We start from the raw sequence: 22407 nt of genomic DNA, 5'->3' as shown, positions 1-22407 counted from the left end.
ACAAGTTTAACAGGCTGTGAGTGCACTTTCTGTACTACCTAGCTTTCTAGACATGAGCAAAATTCTGGCCGAACAAAAAGAAATTAATTCTGGAAGAAAATGCAGACTATAAGGAGAGGGGGTATGAGGATGAGTGATTCACATTATGCAGGTAAAAGAAGTATGATTCCATTTTACAAAAGCAGCTATTGTCCTTTCTGATATGCACCTGGTATACCCATGAAGCATGTAATCCAATTACATTTTATTCACCATTAACACCTGCAGCAAGGAATAAAATCTGGAATGCCATTTTCACTCACCAGTCCAATTCCAGCATGGCTTGAAAGTGTTTTCAACCCTCCCTGATCATTTGCATTCCCAACACCCTCAGTAGCTGTGCCCCTGATGTCTCATTTTTACAAATGATTATGTGCCCACCAACAGGCTGTGCAACCCTATCTGGTGTTTGCAGCTCAGCAGAGTGAAACTAGGTCGTTTGATCTTGTAGACAAATGGGGAACGAGGCAGCAATTTAACAAAGAAACCTCCATTTATCCTGAGCCAGTGCCATAACACAACATTCAGGATGCAGAGTGCCAGGCTGTCCTGCTGCAGGCAGCACCTCCAGGCACAGGACAGCCCTGGCTGCTGTGGGACTCCTGGTTCTCCTTGCAGGGCACCAGGTCCTGCTCCTCCAGGGTGATGACCAGGGACCAAGTCAGCTTCCCCATCTCTGTGAGTCCCTGCAGAAATACCCATGGGTTGTGCTGCATGAAGTTATGCATGAAGCAGTCACTGAAATGACAGCTCTATATGGCAATATACAGTGGGGGGAATTAATGCTGACCTGTGTCCTGTTCCTCAGAAAGCCAGCAACAGCTCATCATCACATCCTCTCCTCCTGGGCCTTGCTCTGGGCATGTTTCACAGGATAAATTTTATGTATAGGTGCATTTTGCTCTATATTGATTCTTTGTATGAAAGCAAGCCAAGAATTAAGCTTGCAAAGACTGATCTCTTAACTCTATTAAATAAGGCCAGGTAGATTAAGTTAGTAGTTCATCCTTCTGTGGCTAGACATTTAAATCATGGCTCTAAGGTGAATTCTTGTGTGTACTTACTTGGCTTAAAATCAGAAACATAATTTAAGCATCTTCACTTGAGGTTTCTTATTTCATACACCAAGGATTTAATTAGAAAGACAGGAAATTAGAAAGAAGAGTTCTAACTGGTTCTCAGGGCAGGGGCTGAGCAGATGGGGGGCGGGGGGAAAGTCAACACACTCTGCATGCAGTGGGGCATGGAAGTGACAGAGGGGACCATCCACTGGGACATGCCATCCCGAGTGGCCATGAAACGCCACTTGATGCCTGCTCAAAGTTTGATGTTGCCCTGCCAGCCGAGTAGGAGGATCTTGTCCTGTATGAGCATCCCCACCTCGCTGGGGCACCTTTCACCAATTGCACCAAGTGCTGAAGCTACTTTCCTCAGCAGGAGCCAGTTTGTTTGCATAAGAAATAGTTCAAGGATAAGTGCCACTCAACACCAGCAGTTGCTGCAGAAGGAAAAAATAAATAAACTGGGAGGTGTGATGTTTGTTAGCTCCTTGGCTGCAGATTTACTATCTTTCAACAGAAGACAAGAATCTGACTTTTGAAAATGCAGCAACATCTAGTGCTTATATTCACTGCACATTTCTTAATCACTGCTCCCCATTTTTCCTTCCCAATCTGAATGAATACATTGTCATTCAAATAATCCCCAACAAAAACCAACAACCAACCAACCAAAAAAACCCCCAAAAACCCAACACCCCCCCCAAACCCTGTACAACTTAGAAGTTTTGTGGCAGCATTTGCAAATTGCTTTTCTGGGCATGCAAAACAGAAAATAAGGCATGATCCTGTAATCAGGAGGCACCTATTCCCTGCCCCCAAATGCAGAAACATTCGAGTTTCCAATAAAGTGTATAGCAACTACCCACAAAAGTGTGTGACTGCGCAGAGCCCGTTACCAAGGCACACAGGGAGAGGAGGCAGAGGAGGCGGAGGAGGAGGAAGGGGCCCTGGCTGGCTGTCAAATATAGAAACTGAGAGATCCCATTTGAAATCTCTGCCTTGTCTTCTGCTCCCTTTGTGAGCAAACCCCTCTCTATAGATGGGGATAACCCCCTCCGCAGTGTGCTGGGGGGCACAATCACCCCTGCAGCAGGGCCAGGCTTCTTGCTTCTTCCTGAAATGGCTCCCTGCCCATCTTAAGGCTTACAGCAAGATAAATACTTCACACCCTCTTACAGAGGGAGTGATCAGAAGGAAAAAAGGGGGGTGGCGGGGTGGAAAGAGGTTAAATCACACCTCCTGGAGAAAATACCAAGATTCTGCCAGAAGCAGAATCTAGTGCTCAAAGCTCCTGTTCCTTCCCGTGCTAGACACAGCTGCCTCAACAGATAGATAATGTGGAAAGGAACAGCCAGTCATTTATTTTATGGGTTATTGCTAAATAATTTGGGCATTTGTACCATTACACTGCTCACAGTGCACTGATCTGTCCTTCCAGACTAGTGTTACCCATACCACTGATACTTGCCACAGCAGGACCCCACGCCTGCAAGCACCTGGATGCTGTGATTTCCTCATGCTTTAAGTGGATAAGCAACTTACTAATTATCCACTGTATTACCAAAGACTCCTGGGTAGAAAGTCATGAAATGAACCCTAACTGTAGCAGGTACTTCACAGAGCAGAAAGTGGTTTACAGCAAGTATTGTGGTAAGGCTTGGGAAAATGTATCAAAAATCACCACCCATGCCTGTTTCATCCTTTGATTTATATGTGCAAGATCATCAGGCGAACATCTACAGCTCCTAGTTGTGACTAAATCTTCTGCTCTCAACTAAATGCTTGACAGAAAATGCACAATACCATCACCTGTCCACTATGCATAAACATTTGCATGGATTCTTGCTACGAGTTTTCTTTTACTCTGTACCTCGCACAGACATTTAGACCAACAACGAAGTGACTGAACAGAGCTTGAAATCACCATAAAATACGAATGATACTTACTAATCCCTCCTTTGTACTGAGTTTGGACTCAGTGGACCAGTGGTAACTGATACTTCATAGGCTTTAATCAACATGTCCATCCATGTTGTAGTAGTGATACTATAGTATGTGATACTGGTCACAGGCTGAAGCTAAATGTCACTGTGCAGCCTGGGAAAAACAGCATGCTGTACTGAAGATTCATATTGCTGACAACCATCACTCGCCAGAAGTTAGCACTAATCACAGAGCTTTTTAAAGCTTTACAGCCTTCCCCTCCTTTTTCTTGTGCTGCTAGTGCTCAATCCGCAGCCTGGGGACAAGTTCTGCATAACAGCCCAGCACCCCAGCGCTGCCTGAGAACTGCCTAGAGTTGAAAAAAAATTTGGAAATCCATACTGCATCAAAGAAATACACGACCTTCCCTTGTTAATGAGAAACTCAACAGCATATGGACAAAAATAACTCAGCATACTGCTTTTACTAGCAAAACCTTCAGTGGTGGGAAAGTTTAATATACTTTAAAAAGCAGGAAAAAGTAGTGAAGAGTAGCTGGACAAACTGTTGTGATGGAATTAAATACCAAATTTATTTAATTGAAAAGAAAGTTCTTCATCCTATCTACTTATGTGAAAACTGATTTGTACTGCTACCTTGTGTTTCTTGAGGGGGAAAGGGAAAAAACTGTTGTGGCAGGTTAATACAGGTTGACTTATTTTATGAGAAAGTAATGAAAGTAACAGCAACAATTTCACAAGCTGGATATTATTAATGGGAAGAATACTTCACTGCATAGAAATGAGGGGAAAGGTCTTTACAAATTGAATTTTCTTTTCAATACTGGCTCTACCTTCTTTGCTGCAATTTCTCCAAATTTCCACTGCCTCTGTAACCCCTTCTTATAAAATAATTTATCTCCTCCTTAAAGTTATGTAGGGTTTGCACAACTCTGATAGCTGAAAACCATACACTCATTGCAAAGCACCAACTACCCAAGTATGTTGCTATTTAGTTTATTTTTTAAGAGCTATGTGCTTTAGGATCTGCTAGGGCTGCACATTTCTGAGTCAAAAGGCTCTCAAATGCTCTGAACCAAAATCAATAAACTCTTGTCTGTGCTTGAGCTTCCTAGAGACATCCAAGGCATTTTCTTTCTCACAGCTCAGTTCTTCCTGCCCTGGCCCATGTGATGACACTATGGATGCTATGCTCTCTAGGTCAGCTCTTTAACCCTGACATCAGCAGAAGGCTGACGAGTGATCACAGCTGACAAAGAGGCCCTCAGCTCCTGATAATGAACCCTGTGAGCATTTTGATGCATTTGGGCAGCTAGACCAAGCTCTCTGCAGGTAGGCTGTGTGCAGCTGGGGCAAACAGCATCTTTCTTTGCACAGCTGCAAATCCAAAAGCATCAGATGTATTAATGGATCTGCCTGCATATGACTGCCCTCCTCTGCACTTAGTGGCTTATAAACTCTTACAAGCACAGCAGCTGTTTTGAACAGCACCTTCCCACTGCCTTCACCAGTCCAGTTGCAGATTAATACCACAGTTGAGTCTAGCACTACCAGTTCTATGGCCCAGAAGAAATAATGACATTTATGAATTTAACAAACAAGAAAGACAGAAGTTATGAATTTAATGATCTGTGAGCCAGTCTTGAGTTACGCAAAATACATTGAGTTAGGTATTCACAAAATTGCTTCAGCATAATTGTTGGCACGTGGATTGTTTGCAAACAGCTAGCACAAAATACTTAGTGTTAATCATTTGTTCCGTGACATAGTTAGTCATGCACTATTTCTGCTTCTTGAGTGGGTGATTGTATCCTCCTAAAGGAGAGGGTAAGAACCAGTGAACATGAAGCGTGCCCTTAGGAGTTTAATTAACATGGATAAGTGCTTGTGATAAAATACGAAAGCATCATGTCTCACTAATCTCAGCAAGACATTTGCGTCTATCCATCCCCATGCAAATAATCTGCAATGACTCCGCAGAGTCTGGTGAACCAAGCCCGAGGACGAAGAATTCACATAAACTATTTTTGGCGCCATGATTCTTTTTAACTCTCTGAACAAGGGGAAGTGTTGCGGAGGAGTATCTAATTCCCCCAGACAACCTGAAAGGAAGGGATGACAGACCACCATTCCTATGAGTCTGGCAAGAACATATGATCAAAGCTGCTGTCTCTCTTTGCAAGAAACGGTACTGCTTCAGGGAGAGAGAATCTATAATAGAAGAATCACAAAAAATGTATATTCCCTGAAGAAATATGAATGTGTATTTTTTTCTTTCCCCATTTCAGTTTTCTCTGTTTACATGATGCTAGCACTTGGAAGCGCATCTTGGTGAGTCTTCCAAAGGATAAATTATAGTTCTGCATATTTCAGGGACCTGGGATGGAACTAAGGGAAGTGAAAAACCGTGAGCTCTGAATTTCATTGTAATACTGTTTTGGTATTTTGCACTGACACAGAGGCTGCACTCTGCCTCCTGAGCAAGGGAACTGAAATAGTCTGTAAAACTCCCTGCTTACCAGGCACCACACAGAACACTAGGATGTATTATTAATAAATTGGAGTGAAACAGCCAGCCAGCTGTGGGAATAAAAGGGAGAGACAGACACTCAGAGAAAGCAGGATCTTCTGTGAAAGGTTTGCTTTTCTTTTCAGAAGGGTAAGCAACGGTTGGAGACCACTCTCAGAATGATACATACTTGACCATATTGACTGACACACACGTGGACTGTTAAACTGGGCATCAGGGGGGCAGGGAGTGAGGCAAAGAGGTACGAAGGCTGCTGAAACAACACACTTCAAGCTCACAGTGAAGGCAAGGGGAATTGCTCCAGCAGCTGGGCAGTGTTGGTCTCCTGTCCCAACCTGCACAACTGGAAGCATCGCTCAGGTCAAATAAAGTTCTCCGCAAAAAAAGATTTTGTGCACAGCAGGGGCCTTGCTGTCTGGGTTGGCTGTTATTTCCTCTCACCACTAATACTCTTGCAAAGGATGGATGCCACAACACCATACAACAGTTCCAATGGTGACCACACCATTGTTATGTTGAACTGGTCAAACACAAGTACAGACTCAGCATGTTGTTTACAGACAGGCAATGGGATGCTGCTGATTCTTACAGCCTTGCACAACTTTTAACCTTCCAGAGGAAACTTCTGACAAAGGAAGGAAATTCAGCTGGACTTCCCCATGCCTGGACTGGTAGACCAGCAACTATTCCAGTACTCAGCCCAGCGTATTTTCTCATACTTTTTAACTGTGTTGGAGAAAAGTGAATTTCCCTTTTGAGTCCCCTGTTCAATAGTCAGACTGCACACTCATTTCTCTACCTCTTACTGACAATAATAAGCCATTTTGCTGCTTATTAGTCTCTAATAAGATTGTAACAGAAGTGTATGACTCTCAGAAGACATGCATTTGCTCTTGTAGTGCTGGCATAATATGGATCCACAAAAAGAGGTATTCTCTGAATTGTTCTTGGTCTTAGTGAATCGCTTTCTATAGATTTTTAAGTGACGAGAACTCTTTGGTGAAAATAAGGCAAAATCAGGTAAAATTAAAGGTTAAAGTTGATAGAAGTATTAAGTTCTCTTATGAATATAGTTTTAATATTGCAGCAACAAGCCACAGATGCTGTTGGACTAGTTCCTCATCCTAAGCAAAGCCATGCCACACTTAAATGAAGAGCAAGTCCAAATATATTAGTTTGTTTTTTTAAATGATGGCAATTGCATCAGAAACAACACATAGATACTCAAATGAATGAAATGATTGGCTTCAGCTCTTCTTGTTCTCCTCAACATTTACTTTTCATGAACATTCCAGTAATCAAATTATACTAGGACAAATGCTTATAGAAAATCAATAGCAAAACCAAACATGTGCAGTATTTGCAAGTTCCAGCTTCCACGTAAACCCCCAATTCCTGTGTTTATAAAATCGTAAGATTAAAAAAAATAATATTCATGCAGCTTAGCCAAACAACCAAAACTGGACTCAAGCCGCTCCCTACTCAAAGGCAGTGAATTAAAAGGAAGCACTTTTATACATTTTTTGGAAGGCTCTGGGATGCAGGTATTCCTAATGTTTGTATTGTTCATGCGTGTTTCAGAAATTTCAGGTGGTTTTCAGGCAGAAAAAATCGTCTGTGATTAGATGCATTATTCACTGTGAATTCTCACTTTGTTCTCCTCTTAAAGTACTTCTGGGGAGGAATACAAGAGCAGTATGATTTGGGCAACAAGCTCCCATTCTCTGTCACACAAAGCATCTTTCTTATGCTAATAATGTGGTATGCTGCATCCCACTACAGGTCTCAATTTGCATTTTATTCTTTTGCTGTAAACCTGTAAGGGTTGTGAATGCCCAAGGAGGACATCGCAGTACTGCTAACTTTCACATAACTACATGTTACATATTTATATGCACTGTCAAAATGGTGGGAAGATATGAAATTGAGTTTCACTGGAATCTAGCAGGCTGTGCTATTTATAAATAAGTGTCTTATTTTTGGTGCTCTTCAGAGAATGTGACGAACAGTGAGTGATGAGCAATTTATGTTGCTGATCATTTGTATCACAATGGAGCCTTGCAGTCTTCTTCTGGAGTCAAGGCTCTGTTAATTTAGTATCTGTGTTATCCTATAGTGGAACACAGGACCTCAGAACAAAGACTAATGGGTAAGATTAAGAAAGGGTGAAATGAGCATGCCACTCTGAAAATGGAAGAGCAGGTGCATAATGGTGTAGCTGAAAGAAAATTCGAGGGTTCCTGGGGATTCTGGGCATCAATATTCAAAACAAACTGATTATCTATCTCTCTCCCTCTCAAAAGAAATTCTCAGTGTGAAGGAATCCTTTCACACAAGTATTCTACACTGAAGGATCTTCTATTTATGCAGTGAAAGATAACACTAAACAAAATATGAATGTGAAATAAATGCCGTTAGAAGGACTACATGGTCTGAAGAGATCTTACCTGTATAACAATGAAAAGAGCAGATTTTAATTAACAAGTGTGTAAGTACCCTGTACTATGTAAATAATTCATGTGTATAAAAAGATGATCATAAGGGTGACTGAATAATCATCATTTTGGCTTCCCTGTGTCGATTGCTGATGCAAGATTCCTAATCAGAGGCCACAAGAGTACTGTTAACCATACCAGCCTACCCAGCCTATTTCATACACATGTTGGTATGAACTTTTAAAGAGGTGATTAATAGGTGGGGGTTTTTCCTCCTCTGAATCTCTGAAGAACAAACACAGTTTGCCACGTTTTATCACTTCCCCTGAATTTGCTCTGTAGTAGACAATTTTATAGATGCCAATGGGAGTTTGGCATGAGCTGCCCCTCTGGGTGGTCAGAAGGTAGCTGCTAACAGCAGCAGACTGTTTGCCAGCCACACCAGGCAGTGCAGTCGGTTTTGCAGAACTGGCAACGAAGTGGGGATCATACACCACCACATCACCTCCTTCTGCAGTGCTGGAGCAAGGAAACATCACTAAATGTTACTGGTGCAGGTTGTGTGCTTGCTGGATGACTGGGGAAGCAGAGACAGCAGAAGAGCAGAGCCCTCCTTCAAAGCGCTGCTTGATTTTGTACTCTGGAAATAAGAACATGCTCCTGCAAACTCCTGTTTGGCAAATGCAGTATGGTACAATGACATCTGAATTTTTCATGTCTGAAAGCTTAAACCAAAATGATCAATGCTTTTTGCTTTAGCTTTTCACCTATGTTTGCCTCAAGGCTGTTATTGGGTATATATTTGTCCCTTTGGAGCTCTGCAGTTTATTGCCTATCACATACAATTTAAACAGAAGGAACCAGCTACATAACTCTTTCACCTTGTTGCCTTTCCAATGTAGGAGTAAAAAAAACCCTCCGTGGTATTAGTGTACTAGGAAAATGTAAATCACAGCTAAAACAGTTCCAGTACACTCTCAAAAGAGGGCAGCTATCAGCTCCAAGTAAAGGTCAGATCTGTTTTTCCCATGTTCTAATGCTTGTGTTGAGTACAGTAAATTATTTAAAAAAACTGTTCTCCTACAGAGAGCGGTTATATACGAGTGAGACTTACATGCTGAGAAAGTCATAAATAATTATGCTTTCATCTAAAATAACATCAGAAAATTATCAGACTGTGAACTCATAATACTGACTTTTCATTTGATTTTAAAAAGGTCTTTTTAAGCCAGTTTGAGTGAGTACGCTATTAAGATGAGTGTAATGTAACTGCTTTATCAGTAGCATCACTGAGAGAGCCTGGTACATAATACAGCTGCTCTTTCTGGCTATTAATTGCTATGTATAGTAGTTCTTTCTTGCAACAAATGCAAAACTTCATTTTTAAGATCTCAGTTTAAGCTTGAAGATCTATCTTGTCTTTTAACTCTGTCTTAACTTAGAAAGCGTTGTAAAATGTCTTATGATCAGCATGGGCACTAATTTCCTTCACAGTCTTAAAAAAGCTGGAAGTGGAATAGCACGCCTTTAGGCGTAAGTTTAAAATATGCCTGTGCAGCATATTCATAGATTTTTATAATGCATTTCAAATACTTTCCACATTGTAAAATGGGCTTTGGAAACTATCATCACAGATGAAAGCTAGTGAGGAAAAAGTAATACACTGTAGGAAGAAAAGGAAAAAATGGTGCCTGCTTCTGAATTCCCTAATGTTCGATTTCTCCTACATAATAACAATCAAATGATCACAGTAATTTCCCCATTTACTCTGCTTTTGTGGCAGCTGAGGGTGCACCTGTGTTCACCTTCACTCTTCTCTGCCTCCTCCACTTCCCCACATTGCTGCCTGCAGCCATGCAAATTCAGGTGACTGAAACATTTCAGGTACAACTGAATTAGCCAGCAGGCTGCACTCCAGATCTTTTCAAACCAGTGTGAAGTGGAAGATTTCCAGTCAGCTCCTGAGGACTCTCCCAGCTTACCTCTCCTGCAAGGGTGCAGTCCATTGCAAGGGAGACTCCATGCAGCAGGGCACATCCAAGAGGTTCAGCATCATCTCTCGACTTGCTGATAACGCACTCACATACCTTGCAGAGACAGGGATGGTGCCTAGCATGGCACCGGTAGACACATGCTCTCTGCTTATACCAACAGGGTATATACCCACTACAGGGATGCCAGACCCTTGTGAACAGCTGTATATTGTACTGTGTTGCGGGGAAATGATACAGCTCAGGACTGAGAGGTGAACATCAAGCCTGAACAGCGGTATGTTTTGAAACCCTGTCTACAGCCAAAACCTAGTCCCAAGGCCAGATGCACAAAAACATTTGGTTGCAATGCCCTGCAAAAGTGGCACATAACAATTACTGTGCTTTATTGTGGTTTGTGGTATGCCATGCTGTCAAGTTCCTTCTCAGTTCTTCATGTAGTTGTCCATTATTACCAAGAATAATGTTAGTAGCTTGATGTGACAGCTGCGAAGCACTTGGGACCAGATTGTGAACTTCTTAGTCACACTGACAAGAAGTCCCTTGCACAAATGGCTTTGCTCAAGTGTGACTCCCCTAATAAATGAATCATCTGTCATTGCTGCCTACTCAAGCTTAAATCTTTCTCCCAGTTCTGCTGTTACTTCCACCATCTGCACATCCTCTCCCCATGGTGGCGAGAACCAATCTGGCTGATTGACAGGGTGTTTGGGAAAATGTGGAGACCTTCAGGGCCTGACCAGAAGTAAAGAACAGTCCCTGATGTCCAAAGCTTCAATCCTAAAGCCACTGTGCCTGAACCTGCGCCCATTTATTAGGAAATCCCTTTTGGGTATTATTGGTATGATGCTGTGTGTATCCAAGTGACTTTGGCCTGTCTCCTGGCGCTCTGAAATGCTGACCAGAAGATGTCTGACCCCATGTGCCAGAGCATCAGGTGGGACTGTGTCCCGAGACGCTCAGGTGCATCTCTTCCTATAATTCTCAGCACCAAGGAAGTAAAAGGCTTCCAGTAACTATATCCACCCACATCAAGGCATCACATCGTTGCAAGAAGGTATATTGCTCCACCAGCAGCAATAAACTACTATCTACCTTTAACTTAATCCCTATTCCTTTCACTGCTTCCTAGATGTTGGCTTAGCAGTTCTCTGGGAGGTCTGCACTAATTTTTGGGGAAGCGTTACTCACTGGAAGTAACTCTCCTTAGCCAGGCATCAAGACATCCCTGCTAATTCAACCCTGACTTGTGCAAGCTGTTTCACTCTGTGCTTGGTGATCCCAGCTCTTTGTACAGTGCTTTCATGTAAAATTCAGTTCCTTTTTTTTTATGCTTCTAGAATCACAAAAAGTAGAGAGACAGAGAAGGGCACCTCTTCCTTTTTTTCTCAGTTCAGTTTATTTTCTCCTTCTGTCTACCTGTGTTACTGACAATTATGGTTTTAGTTTTCTTCCTTCCTTTTCTTGTTTGCTTCCCTCTCTTTGGCTGCTTTCAGCTATTCAGAATAAACTCAGCAACGCATAGCTACTGGTAGTGCAGTGAGGTTTGATGTACTCTCTTGTTCAATCAAACTGAAAAGGTGGTCCTTCCCCTTTTTAAAAGCCCTTCAGTAAGATCTACAGAAACACGGATTTAAAGCTCAAATGTTCTTTGAAAGAGAAATCTAGATTTTTAAAAGAAGCTGTGCTTTTTCCAGTTTTCTAATTAAAATAGATATATAAAGTCTAGCCATGCTATGCCTGGATTTCTTTCACATTAAAAAATCACACGGGAAATCCACAGGGAAAAGAATAGAACACAAGATAAACATTTTATTTAATGGCTTAAAACTGTAACTAAATCCAACAGAGCCTAAAGTTCTAATACTCTGAGGCTTCAGTATTTCATGGGTTTAAATAATAAATAAATCATTAAATATACCCTAGATGAAAACATTTGCAAGTAGTCTTTGAATTTAATTGTGAGCACTGAACTGAATAACATATTGCATGACAGGATCCTTGGCTGTTTTCTGATTTTCATAGCTCTGCTTCCATTTTAGTGGAAAGATGGGGTGCTTTCTCTGACTTTTGTGTACACATTCTTGGGGGAAGTTATACTGAACACCTCAACTTACATTTCTAGACAGTGTTTTCTTTGTTAATCTGTTTGGTACCATAACTTTTGTATTCATATATTATCTGATAGTGAATTGTCATTAAATTTGTCTTTTTTGGGGCCAAATTTTATTTTTTACTTTGTGAATAAAGCTAAGTATTCTTTGGTGTTTCTTCTAATAATGCATGTCATTTGATAAAGTAATAATCAATAATTTAACTCTGTCATAGTTTAATCACTCATTATGAACATGAGTTTGTGCAGTTTATTATGAAAGACCTCTTCTAGGCTATGCCATGAGGAAGACATTGTTTTGTGAACACCCAGAATAGCAAAAAACACAAAAGAAAACATCACATATGGTACTGAATTTGATGTTAACTCAGCTTTTTCTGCATCAAGGAAGCAGCTCAGGATGAGGAATGAGAAAATCTTGTTACTAGCCAGCTCAAATATTTTCTCCAGAATCTAGTATAGTAAACGTAAGTACAGCACGGAAGGAGACTGATAAGCAAGTGCACATCTAACTACAGGGCAGGTATCTTTGCTTTTGAGTTTTCCTATCAATTCAGTATAGATATCTCTTTTCCATTTACACAGGAAGTATCTACTAGTCTAATATTTAGCTACAAGAATCACCTTCCCTCCACCCCTTTCCCAAATCTTAACTCTTCACCACCCTTTTCACATGGAATGGATGTAACTGAAAATAAAACAGAATTTATAAAGTTGACCAAGCGATTTGCTAAAACTTCACAGTTTGTACACAGGATGTACTTCAAGAACAAAGAGAACATTGGCACAATTTTATCTAAGGATTCCCAGAGTCACAGACCATAAATAATTGTAGACTCAGTGCACGTTCTAAATCTGGGTAACATCCCTTTGCTGTATTTGAGATATACTGCTCACTGTTGACTTGAAGGCACTCAAATGAAGACTCCCTGGTGCTATGTATTCCAAATAATGCTGCACTATCCAGACTCAAAGTGTGTAGTACTTATATCCCTCTAACTTTGAAATAAGCATTCAAACTATGGCATGTCAAGCTTTTCCTCATATATTAATTGCCAGGACAATAGAAATATACAGAAAATTATGCATGGTGAATACAGTTGTGAATGGTGGTTGTGCAAACCAAGCCTCACAAATTACATTACAAATTACAAATACTATAAAACAGGAAGACCTTTATGCTATCTAAAATAAGTGTTGAAGAAACTTAGAAAAGTTGAAGAAGCCTGCTGTAGGATTCCACTGAGACTTAGGTGGTAAAGAATACCAAGTAACTTTTTAGTATTACAAACAGCTTCCAAGTCTTGAACTAATATGCTTGAAAACACTTTTGCACCTCAAAAATTTTGATCCTCCATAAGCAACAAAACACCAGGGAAAATAATACATTCTCATACCTCGAAGTGTCGTATACATTTAGGACATACCATGCTAAAACATTCTAAGCTGCAAAAGCTTTTAATTGCAAAAGCCCAATAGCAGGATACCAAATTCAATGAGCTTCTGAGGGGATTTCTTCCAAAGCAAAGGAGTTGGAAGATAGCACGGAAAGTTGCTACTTGGAAAAGTTAACTATGTTAGAGTTCTGGCTCTGTCCGTCTCAATGAGACATAAAAATTAAGGATCCAGAGGAAGGAACTGAAAGTAAAAATACTCTCACCACTTCCCAGCATTCTGAAAAGTGACCTTTTGCAGTCACAATGAACTGTATCCTCCTTAAACACTGTTAACTGGAATTAACTGGAATAAAAGAGACTAGTTCTTTTTTTTCTTTTCATTGCCCCATGCTTCTGAGTATGCAAAGCTTGTTGACAGAGGAACTACCCTTAATTCCCCATAGGCAGGCAAGCTGCAATGTTCTGTTTTACATGACTGGATGCCTTTAGTGGTGTTTTAAACAGTGTTTATTGTGACTCTGACAATTTAGGGGACAAAGACAAAAACCAAGTGACTTCTTGTATTATCAAGTGTGCAACACACACAGAAAACAGACCCTGAGCATTACACAAGGTGAAAAACGGCAAAATAGAAGAAGGTGCCAATACAACTCCCAAACATTATGACAATATTTCACAAAAGTTGAGGGCTTTCTGACCATGCAAAGAATATAAATGAGGACTCCTTTCCCTTCAATGCACATTGTTTATCAGTTTAGATATATTGGATTGGCTTCAGCTGACAACACAAGTGAACTATGAAAACCGTGGTGCTCTCGTGGCTGACAATGTCCAACACAGCACAGGAGCACAAGTAAAACAACTCACAGTTACAACCTGAGGACAATGTATGATACTGGGGAAAAGCATATGAAAGGCAGGAGATTGGATGGGTTAGTAAACCTTGTGTGTAATTGCTCTTTAACGGAGGACTGCTACAATTCAGGAGACTTCTCATATGAGGCTAGAACCAAAAACTGCCAGCAAAATGCAGTTATGGTGCTGAAATCTGTGTTTAAAAGAATTAATGAATCTACAGGATAGCTGGCTATGGAGCAAAACTGTTAGTTACCCAAAGCTTTTTTTTACATTAGCTGGCAATGTAAAAGGACTGTCCCTTTACAACAGATCAGTGGCCTAAATTGTGCAAGTTTCAAAAGCTCACCATGAGCAAAACTGCTCAGAGACCTTGGCTGAAAGAAGCAGCTGAACAATTGTTTTCATGTCCTTTCAATTTCCACCCTTTTTTCACTCAAGGCACCTCCCACAAACCCTCTTGAAGTGTACAAAAGGTACGTGCCATACTATTTATGCAGTATGAGGTGAGGAGGGTTGGTGATCACAGGGAAAGACTGAATAAATATTCCTCATCTACAGAGTAACTACTACAAACTTCAAGATTTGTACTAAGTCAGATTAATAATGATAGTCTGATTTACCAGAGCCTGCAGCTAACCACATTTTGTGGCCTCTCCTGAAAAATGAAATTTTAAATTTTTTTTTTTGGCTGATTAAAAAGAATTTTTTTTTTTTTGCAAAAATGCAATTCTGGCTTGAAGGGGAGGAAAAAAGTTCCTTTGAGTATTTAGTTGGACAGAATCTTTTCCCTCACCTCCACCCCCTTGCTGTAATTTCTGCCTCCCCTCATTGGTGCTCTGTGTCGCCTGTGTCTTGCAGGTCACTATGACTTCTGGGGATACTGTACACACAATGGTATTCCTGGCTATTTCCAAAAGGGAAGGATGTATAATTCCCCACCCAGAATGATTTGACATACATAAAACTGTAAAGGTGTTTTCAAAAGAAACCTTAACTCCTGTAAAAACAAACAAACAAATGTTAATGGTCAGTTTCTTTTCAGAGCATCTGTCCCGCGGCTGAGCTTGCTACTTCACCAGCAAATTAACTGTTTAGCCTAAAACTCTGACTTGATTTATTTATTCTTTTGACCCTCTCTGAAGTCATAGCCATAATCAGCAATGCTGCAATTCCAGTTCCTCAGGAAACCAGATAAAGCATGGACTGGCAATGAAGGGACTGATGATTCAGATTTACTTTATTCTGTTTTGTGGCTCTGAGAAGATTCCTTTTCCTGTTAAAAGGCATCAGAGGTACTGATTTATCTGAAACACACTGAAAATACTCCCTAAGTTCTTAAGTTCAGAGAACACTGCTGCAAACATTATCTCCCCTGTATTTCTGATAGTATCACCTAGAAAATGGTTATTATGGCCTATTCTTCCCAGACTCTCGTCTCTGAACTGTAGTAGTAGAAGTGATATCACTGTATTTATTTATGGTTCAAGTTCGCTGGATCTCTTCTGTGTTCTGTCCCTGGGAAAATTATTAGTGATGCTGGCAGTCTTAGAATGAAAAAATAGTGTGCTTCTTCATACAAAGATACGTGACGTGACAAGCCTTGCCTCAATGGCATCAGTGCTTGTGAACTGCTGTCTCAAATTAATGAGCTGTCAAAGGTTCAGTGCAATTTGCATTTGTGTTAGTAGTAAAGAAATCCAGTGGTTTTTTGATTGCTGAATGATAGTGTTAAATTGTTACTTTTGCTTACAAAGACTGTGAAAATTTACTGAAGTGACAGTGAACTCAAAAAAGGAAACAGCTTTTTTCAGGTCACAACAGTGTCTGGATTTACTATCAGCGTATGTCAGTCATTAAATCACATACACAAATGAAAATGAAAAAAAGTACATCACATTTTACTCTGTGTAGCATTCCTTGAAGCCATGTGTGCATTTTTCCACACACAATCCTGAACTTGCAGCAAAAGCTGTTGCTTGTGAGAAAACGAATGCTGTACCATGCTTTGTGATGGCTGTTGGGGCTTTTTTTTTGTTAACTTCAGGAGAGTAGAATTTAATGAGAAACAAACTTTTAAAGATGCTTGAACAATCACAAAACTTTTGAAAACACCCTAGGTATCCACCTGACTGTAGTTGCCCAGCTGTGACGCTGTGGATTTCTTCTCGATGTTACAAGTTTTAAGTATAGCATCAAATGTCACAGAGGCAACAGCCAGTATTAATGAAATGTATTTCCATTCTAGATCCTTATCTTCTTCCTCTTAAATAATTGCTTTTTGCCATATTAGGGAAGATTTGCTCAAAGATCAACCTGCTTTTCAGTTACAAAATCAGTATCTACTAAATAAATTTCTGGATGAACTAATGTTAACATCCAGTTGCAGTACAAACACTGTTATGTGTACTCCTGTCCTGGCGTAATGTGGAAAATGAGACCTTGTTAGATATTACTACTTAAAAGCATCCTAACAAAGATTCTGAATGCTGAAGAGAAGCAGCTTCAGACAGCATGTAGTGAATGTTGAGTTTGTTAGCATGTTTGCTGTGCTCCTCATATGGCAGACAGTGGGGAATGCTCTTCAAGGGCAAAGAAGTTTTGGGTCTGCTTCTGCTCCTGCCTGGAAGGAAACTAACTGCAGGTAGCCCCCCAAGGTGTGCGCGGTGGTGTTCTGGAGGAAGGGAGCACTGCTTTGCTAAAGTATCAGTGGGAAAGATGACCCCAGGGAGGCCGATGCTTCACATTTCAGAAGCAAGGCTAGATCTCAAGTCTTTTCTTCCTGACTTTTCTTCTCTAAAGAACTGCATGCTGGGCCTGTCAGCAAAATCTGTTTCACCTACAAAGATGTCACTTACAGTCATCTCCTCTAAGATTGCCAGTCAGTAGAAGTGGCCAGTCTGCAGCTCCAGGCCCATTAAGCTGGGAAGGTGGGAGGTCCATGGTATGTTCATGTCATGCCAGTGCTAGCATGGGATTGTGACAGTAGTAATGTACCAGAGGCTGCTGAGGCAAGTATCTCTGGGGTCCCCTGGGTCCAAGATGCTGTTGCAAATCCTTTATCTATGGGAAGTATGCGAGGTAAGGCTGCTGGCACACTGCCTCCAGAGTCAGCCTTAAAATGGTATTCATCATGTGAAGGTATGAAAATAGAGTGTTCAGAAAGACGTCTGGCCATCCAAGCCAATCTTGAGAGACTAATATACTTCTATTAGCTGCTGGCCTTTGAGTAAGGCTGCGATTGCTTTTAAATCCACAGAGCCTTGAAGAGTAATTTTTTTTAGCTCAGCTGAAAAAATAATGGACTCTATTCAGCACAAGTTCGATGTCAAGCATTGGTTTCACTCACTGAAAACTGTCTGCTTAAGAACAAAGTCCTGATTTGGATAGATTGATCCAGTTGGTTTCCCACTGAGAAGAATTTGAAAATTAAGCAGGAGCTTTAAAGTCTATGGAAAGGAGCAATGACTCTAACCCTGTGCTATATGCATAGAACACACCTTGTGTCCTCAGGCAGCTTTGGATGAACTAGACACACTTCTAAGATGGAAATTAAAGTAATTCTGATTTTAATAGACAGAGAAAGGAGGTGCTGGGTGCAAGATCTGGTCTCCAGGGAGCTTTGGCTATTGACTCCAGCACAACTAGAAGTGTACCTGCAAAGCTGGTAGATACAACTGACCAAACCTGGACGCTATTGGCACTAAACACACACCAATAGTGGCATTCAGTGGCACTGATTATCCTCGAGTTTCTGTACAAATCTACAGAAACCTGGGTTACATGGTTTTTGCTGAGGTGAAAACTGAGTTCAGATCAGCACAGAGCAGTCACACCTTCAGTTGCAGGCTAGGTGCTGCCCAGCACGGTCTTTCTTTTCCTGCATTTTTTGTCACAATTTAACACAAAAAAATAGGCAAGTCTAACAGTGATCCAGGCTGGGTTTTATATTTGCTTTTGCTAAGCAAATTCAGTTGGTAATCTTTTTTTCTGATTACATTTTGAGAGCAAAATTAACATCTGTGTTTTTACATAAAACAACTATTTCTCCTGGCTACTTAAATGGCAGCTTCTGCCATTTTACTCATGACTTCCCTTGCTTGCATGGGCCACACAGAACAGTGCATTTTCTTCTATCTCTTTTGCTTGATGATGATCACTGGCATCAAACACACATTTGCAAAATATTGAACTATCACCTTTTCCAGAGTGTGTAACATTAAGTTGCCATCTCTGTATAATAAAAAGTTTAGCTCACCTTGGATACTAATGCTATTTGCACCTAAGACTGTCAAACACAATGAATTTAGTTTCTACTATTTTAGCTACACAATCAAACGCAGACATGGCCAGACTTCAGTCTAGCAATTAGATTTAGCAAAAATCTGATCTAGCAGTGATGCATGAACTATGAGTGAATAAAATCCTGATGTTTTAGATAGCTCGATGCAAATTCAAGTTACAGTGAACAACTTCCCTGAGAAGTGACATCTGGTGAACAACCTACACAAACGGAGCACAGCATTTAGACCACCAATAAACAAACAACCTGGGTGCTGGTTTTATTTGGTTTGGTTTTTTTTTTTTTTTTGCTAGCAACCTTCTTTCCGTCTGTGAAACATGTCCTTCTCCAAAAGCCAAGCCAAGGACCTCCAGCACTCATCAGTCCACGTCCTGGACCTGGACGCCCTTTCTCCTCTCAACTCTACAACTTAACACAGCCTAAGGCTTCGGGTTCACAACTTTGCTTTTGCCACCGAGCTCTGCCTTTTCACAGGGAGGATGCTCGTCCCCCTCCACACCTGGGCTGCGAGCAAGGGTCAACACGGGGGAGATGCAAGAGGAGGGGATGACCAGAAAACCGATTCCGGCGGCCCCAGAGTCAGTCTCCCCGGGCAGGGGTCGGGCCCCGTCCCCCCCCACCCGGAGCGCCGCCCGGCTCCCGCGCCCAGGCGCCGGGCAGCCGGACCCCGGCCCTTCGCAGGGAGCCCGGGGCCGCGGGACGGGCGCCAGGCGGGCCCCGCGCTGCCCTGCCCCTGCGCGGAGGGAGCCCTGCCGCCGCCCCGCGCCGCCTTACCGGGCTCCGCCGGGGGAACTCGCCCAGCACGATGCTGACCACGGGGATGCGCAGCGCCGCCGAGATGAAGTCCAGCTCCAGCATCTCCCCGCGGCTCTGCGGAAAGGCGAGGATGGCGGAGACCCCCTGCACCACCACGGTGTGGCAGAGGCTCTGCAGGAAGGAGACGGGGTCGTTGCTCCAGGAGGCGCTGGGGGAAGAGAAGGGGAAGAGGGGCAGGTCGCCCAGTCCCGCCTCGATCGCCATCACCACCTCCAGGGACAGGTTGTAGGGCAGCAGCCCGGCCACGCTGTTGAGGTTCGCCACGGCCAGCAGCAGCGCGTCCCGCGGCGAGGGGGACGGGCGCCGCTCCCCGCCTCCCCCCGGCCGCCGGCTCCGCGGCCCCGCGGCGCTCCCCACCTCGGGGCTGCCGCCCGCCCGCCGCCCGCCCGCCGCCTCCCCGGGCCAGGCGGCGGCGCGGGGCTGCAGGTGGGTGGCCCCCACCCTGACGGTGTGCCCGATGCGCCGCAGGATCTGGCAGGGCTGCGGGTGGGACGCGGAGCCGGGCAGCGCCGCCAGCACCAGGGCGCAGGGTGGCAGCAGCAGCAGGCACGCCCGGCCCAGGAGCCCGCGCACCCCCGGCCGCCACATGGCCGGGAGCCGCCCGCCGCCTCCCGCGGCCCCGGCCCCGCCACCCGCCTCAGCCGCCCCGCGGCCGGCCGGCAGCGGCATCAGCCGCGGCGGGCGGCCCCCGCGCAGAGCCGCCCCCGCCGCCGCCCATGGGGCCGCCGCGCCCACGCCGCGGGGCTGCGGGGGGGGTCGGCCCCCGGCACGCCCCCCGCGGACCCGCGGGGCTGGAGCTGCCCGGCCCCGGGGCGGCACCCCGCGCCGCCCCTCGCCGCGGCCGGCAAGGCTGCCCTGCCCAGCGCCGGCGCCCGGGCGCTCGCTCTGCCCGCCTGCCCCGCCAGGAGCGGGGGGTTCCCCCGCGCGGCTGCCCGGCCCGGCTCCCCTTTCCCGAGCCCGCCCTGCGCTCCCCTGCCCGGCTCCCGTCCGCAGCCGCCGCCGCGCCGCACTCCCGTCCCCGGCTCCCTCGCCGGGCCACCCCCCGCAGCCCCTGCCCGGCTCCCTCTCTGCAGCCCCCCGGCCCGGCTCCCCTGCGCAGCCCTCGGTGCACTCCCCTGCCCGGCTCCGGAGGCGAGAAAAGTTGCCGGGCGGGCGCTGCCGGCGGGGCTGCGGGCGGTCGCTGGGCTGCGCTGCGCTCCCACCGGGAGGGACGGCGAGCGGCAGCCCCGCGCCGGCTCCTCCCCGGGCAGCCGGGACTTGTAGTCGCCGCCGCCCCCGCGGGCTGCCCCGGGGAAAAAGGGGGCTTTTCGGGGGATCGCCCGCTCCCTCCGCGCTGCCGGCTTCCTCCCGCGGCGAAGCGTCCCTGGGCAGCCCCGACGGAATCCTCTGCCCGGCTGTTGTCGCGGGGCTCTCCCCGCGTCACGGCACCGGAGCAGTGAAACAGCGTTCAGGCGCCGGGGGGAGACCTCGGGATGCACCGTCCCCGCAGTCGCTGCGGTCCGAGGCGGGGGGCTCCCCTCGCCCCTCCGGCAGGCCGGGGGGAACCGCGTCCCTCACCGCCGCGGCGTGCTCGGCGGCAGCGGCAGCGCTGCCTGCGCTCCGTGTCTTTCTCAGGCGCTGCCGCTTCAAAGCGAGTCGTTTTTCGGCATGTGGGACTTAAGATCCCGGCTCAGCAAGCCATGGACACTTTTCTAAAATTGCTTTCATGATAGAACACCTTTATCCTAACAGAAAATAGAGCAAAGCAGAGATGGGCGTCTGTATGCCTGTCTGCGAGGCGCTGGGGCTTATCTCGTCCTTATCTCGGTTCTGGCAACGGGACTTAATCCTGGGCATTCGGGACCCGCGGGAACCCGAAGTTTGAGGCTTTAACACTCCGATGGGGTCACCGACACGCTCAGCCTGATGTCTCTGCTCCGCAATCGATCTCCAGGATCTTAGAGGAGGCCCGCTCCCACAGCCACGCTGTCCATCAGAGGGGAAGTCATTCCACGGCTCTCCCCGGCACCCAGGTTTGGGCTGCCTACAGACACAGGGGACACCCAAAGACCTGCACATATTTTCTGCCCTTGGGACTCTGGTCATCTTTCCCTGCCTGATTCAATCCTGTTTGAATGCTGTCTGCTGTCCCGTGTGGAAAGATGGTTTGAGACCTTCAGTTCTGGACTGGTTAGAAATGTCTTGGTCACTTCTTCATGAGTACTTTACCTTGACCTAGTGCTAGCCTTATGCTTTAACTTAAAGAGCACTTCTCCTCTGAATGCTAACCTTCTTTCCATTTCTTTGAGATTTATCTTCAGAGTCATTTATGAAGAAACATGGTCCCTTTTTTTGCCCTCATTTGGTATGCACAAAATCTGTGTAGAAGGAAACACTTTTCTATGTATAAAAGGGGTGGTCACTACCGTCCAGCAGGTCTGAACTGCATGTTTTCTGATTTAGATTCATCTTTCCTGAGGGGATGTCACCAGAGGTGTACACGCAAAGTGAGGTCTTACCAAGGTCTTCTGCGCCTGTGCTGGCATTTCTTTGTCTCCTATGCCCTTATCTCTATCATGTTTGCACCTCGTCATACACGCCTACTGTTACCATCTTCCAAATGACCTACAAAGCTAGGGTTTCTCTCTGAAAATTGATATGTTGTTGCAAAATTGGTTGCTAGGTGGAAAACTACCAGTGGCAGAGAGGTGGTCTGTAGGCCAAAACTGACTGTACCAGCTGCTACATGTAAAGGTGAGCTAAGACTATGTTTATGAGTTAATAACAATTCCCTATTTTCCTATTTCCCCTTTTCTTCCTTCTTTTTTTGCCTAGTCTTATAATCATATTTTTATTTCTTGATATCTTCTTCTCTGATCAACCCAGGTTCTTCCTGTCCCATTTCCTCATTTTGTTTTGAAGGAATGTATCATATTAACACAGGT

At 44.5% G+C, this 22407-nt stretch overlaps 1 protein-coding gene across 1 annotated transcript in view; it reads right to left on the bottom strand.

The window, feature by feature from the left end:
* Positions 1–20152, bottom strand: part of GRIN3A (glutamate ionotropic receptor NMDA type subunit 3A) — a 70688-nt gene extending 50536 nt beyond the window's left edge. The window contains exon 1 of the mRNA XM_056324312.1: positions 19442–20152. Within this exon, the coding sequence (XP_056180287.1) occupies positions 19442–20152 (711 nt within the window). The remainder of the gene's footprint in view (positions 1–19441) is intronic.
* Positions 20153–22407: the final 2255 nt, after the last annotated feature.

Source organism: Falco biarmicus, chromosome Z, assembly GCF_023638135.1.
Source record: "Falco biarmicus isolate bFalBia1 chromosome Z, bFalBia1.pri, whole genome shotgun sequence".
Taxonomy (NCBI): domain Eukaryota; kingdom Metazoa; phylum Chordata; class Aves; order Falconiformes; family Falconidae; genus Falco; species Falco biarmicus.
This window is presented reverse-complemented; position numbering and strand designations above follow the sequence as displayed.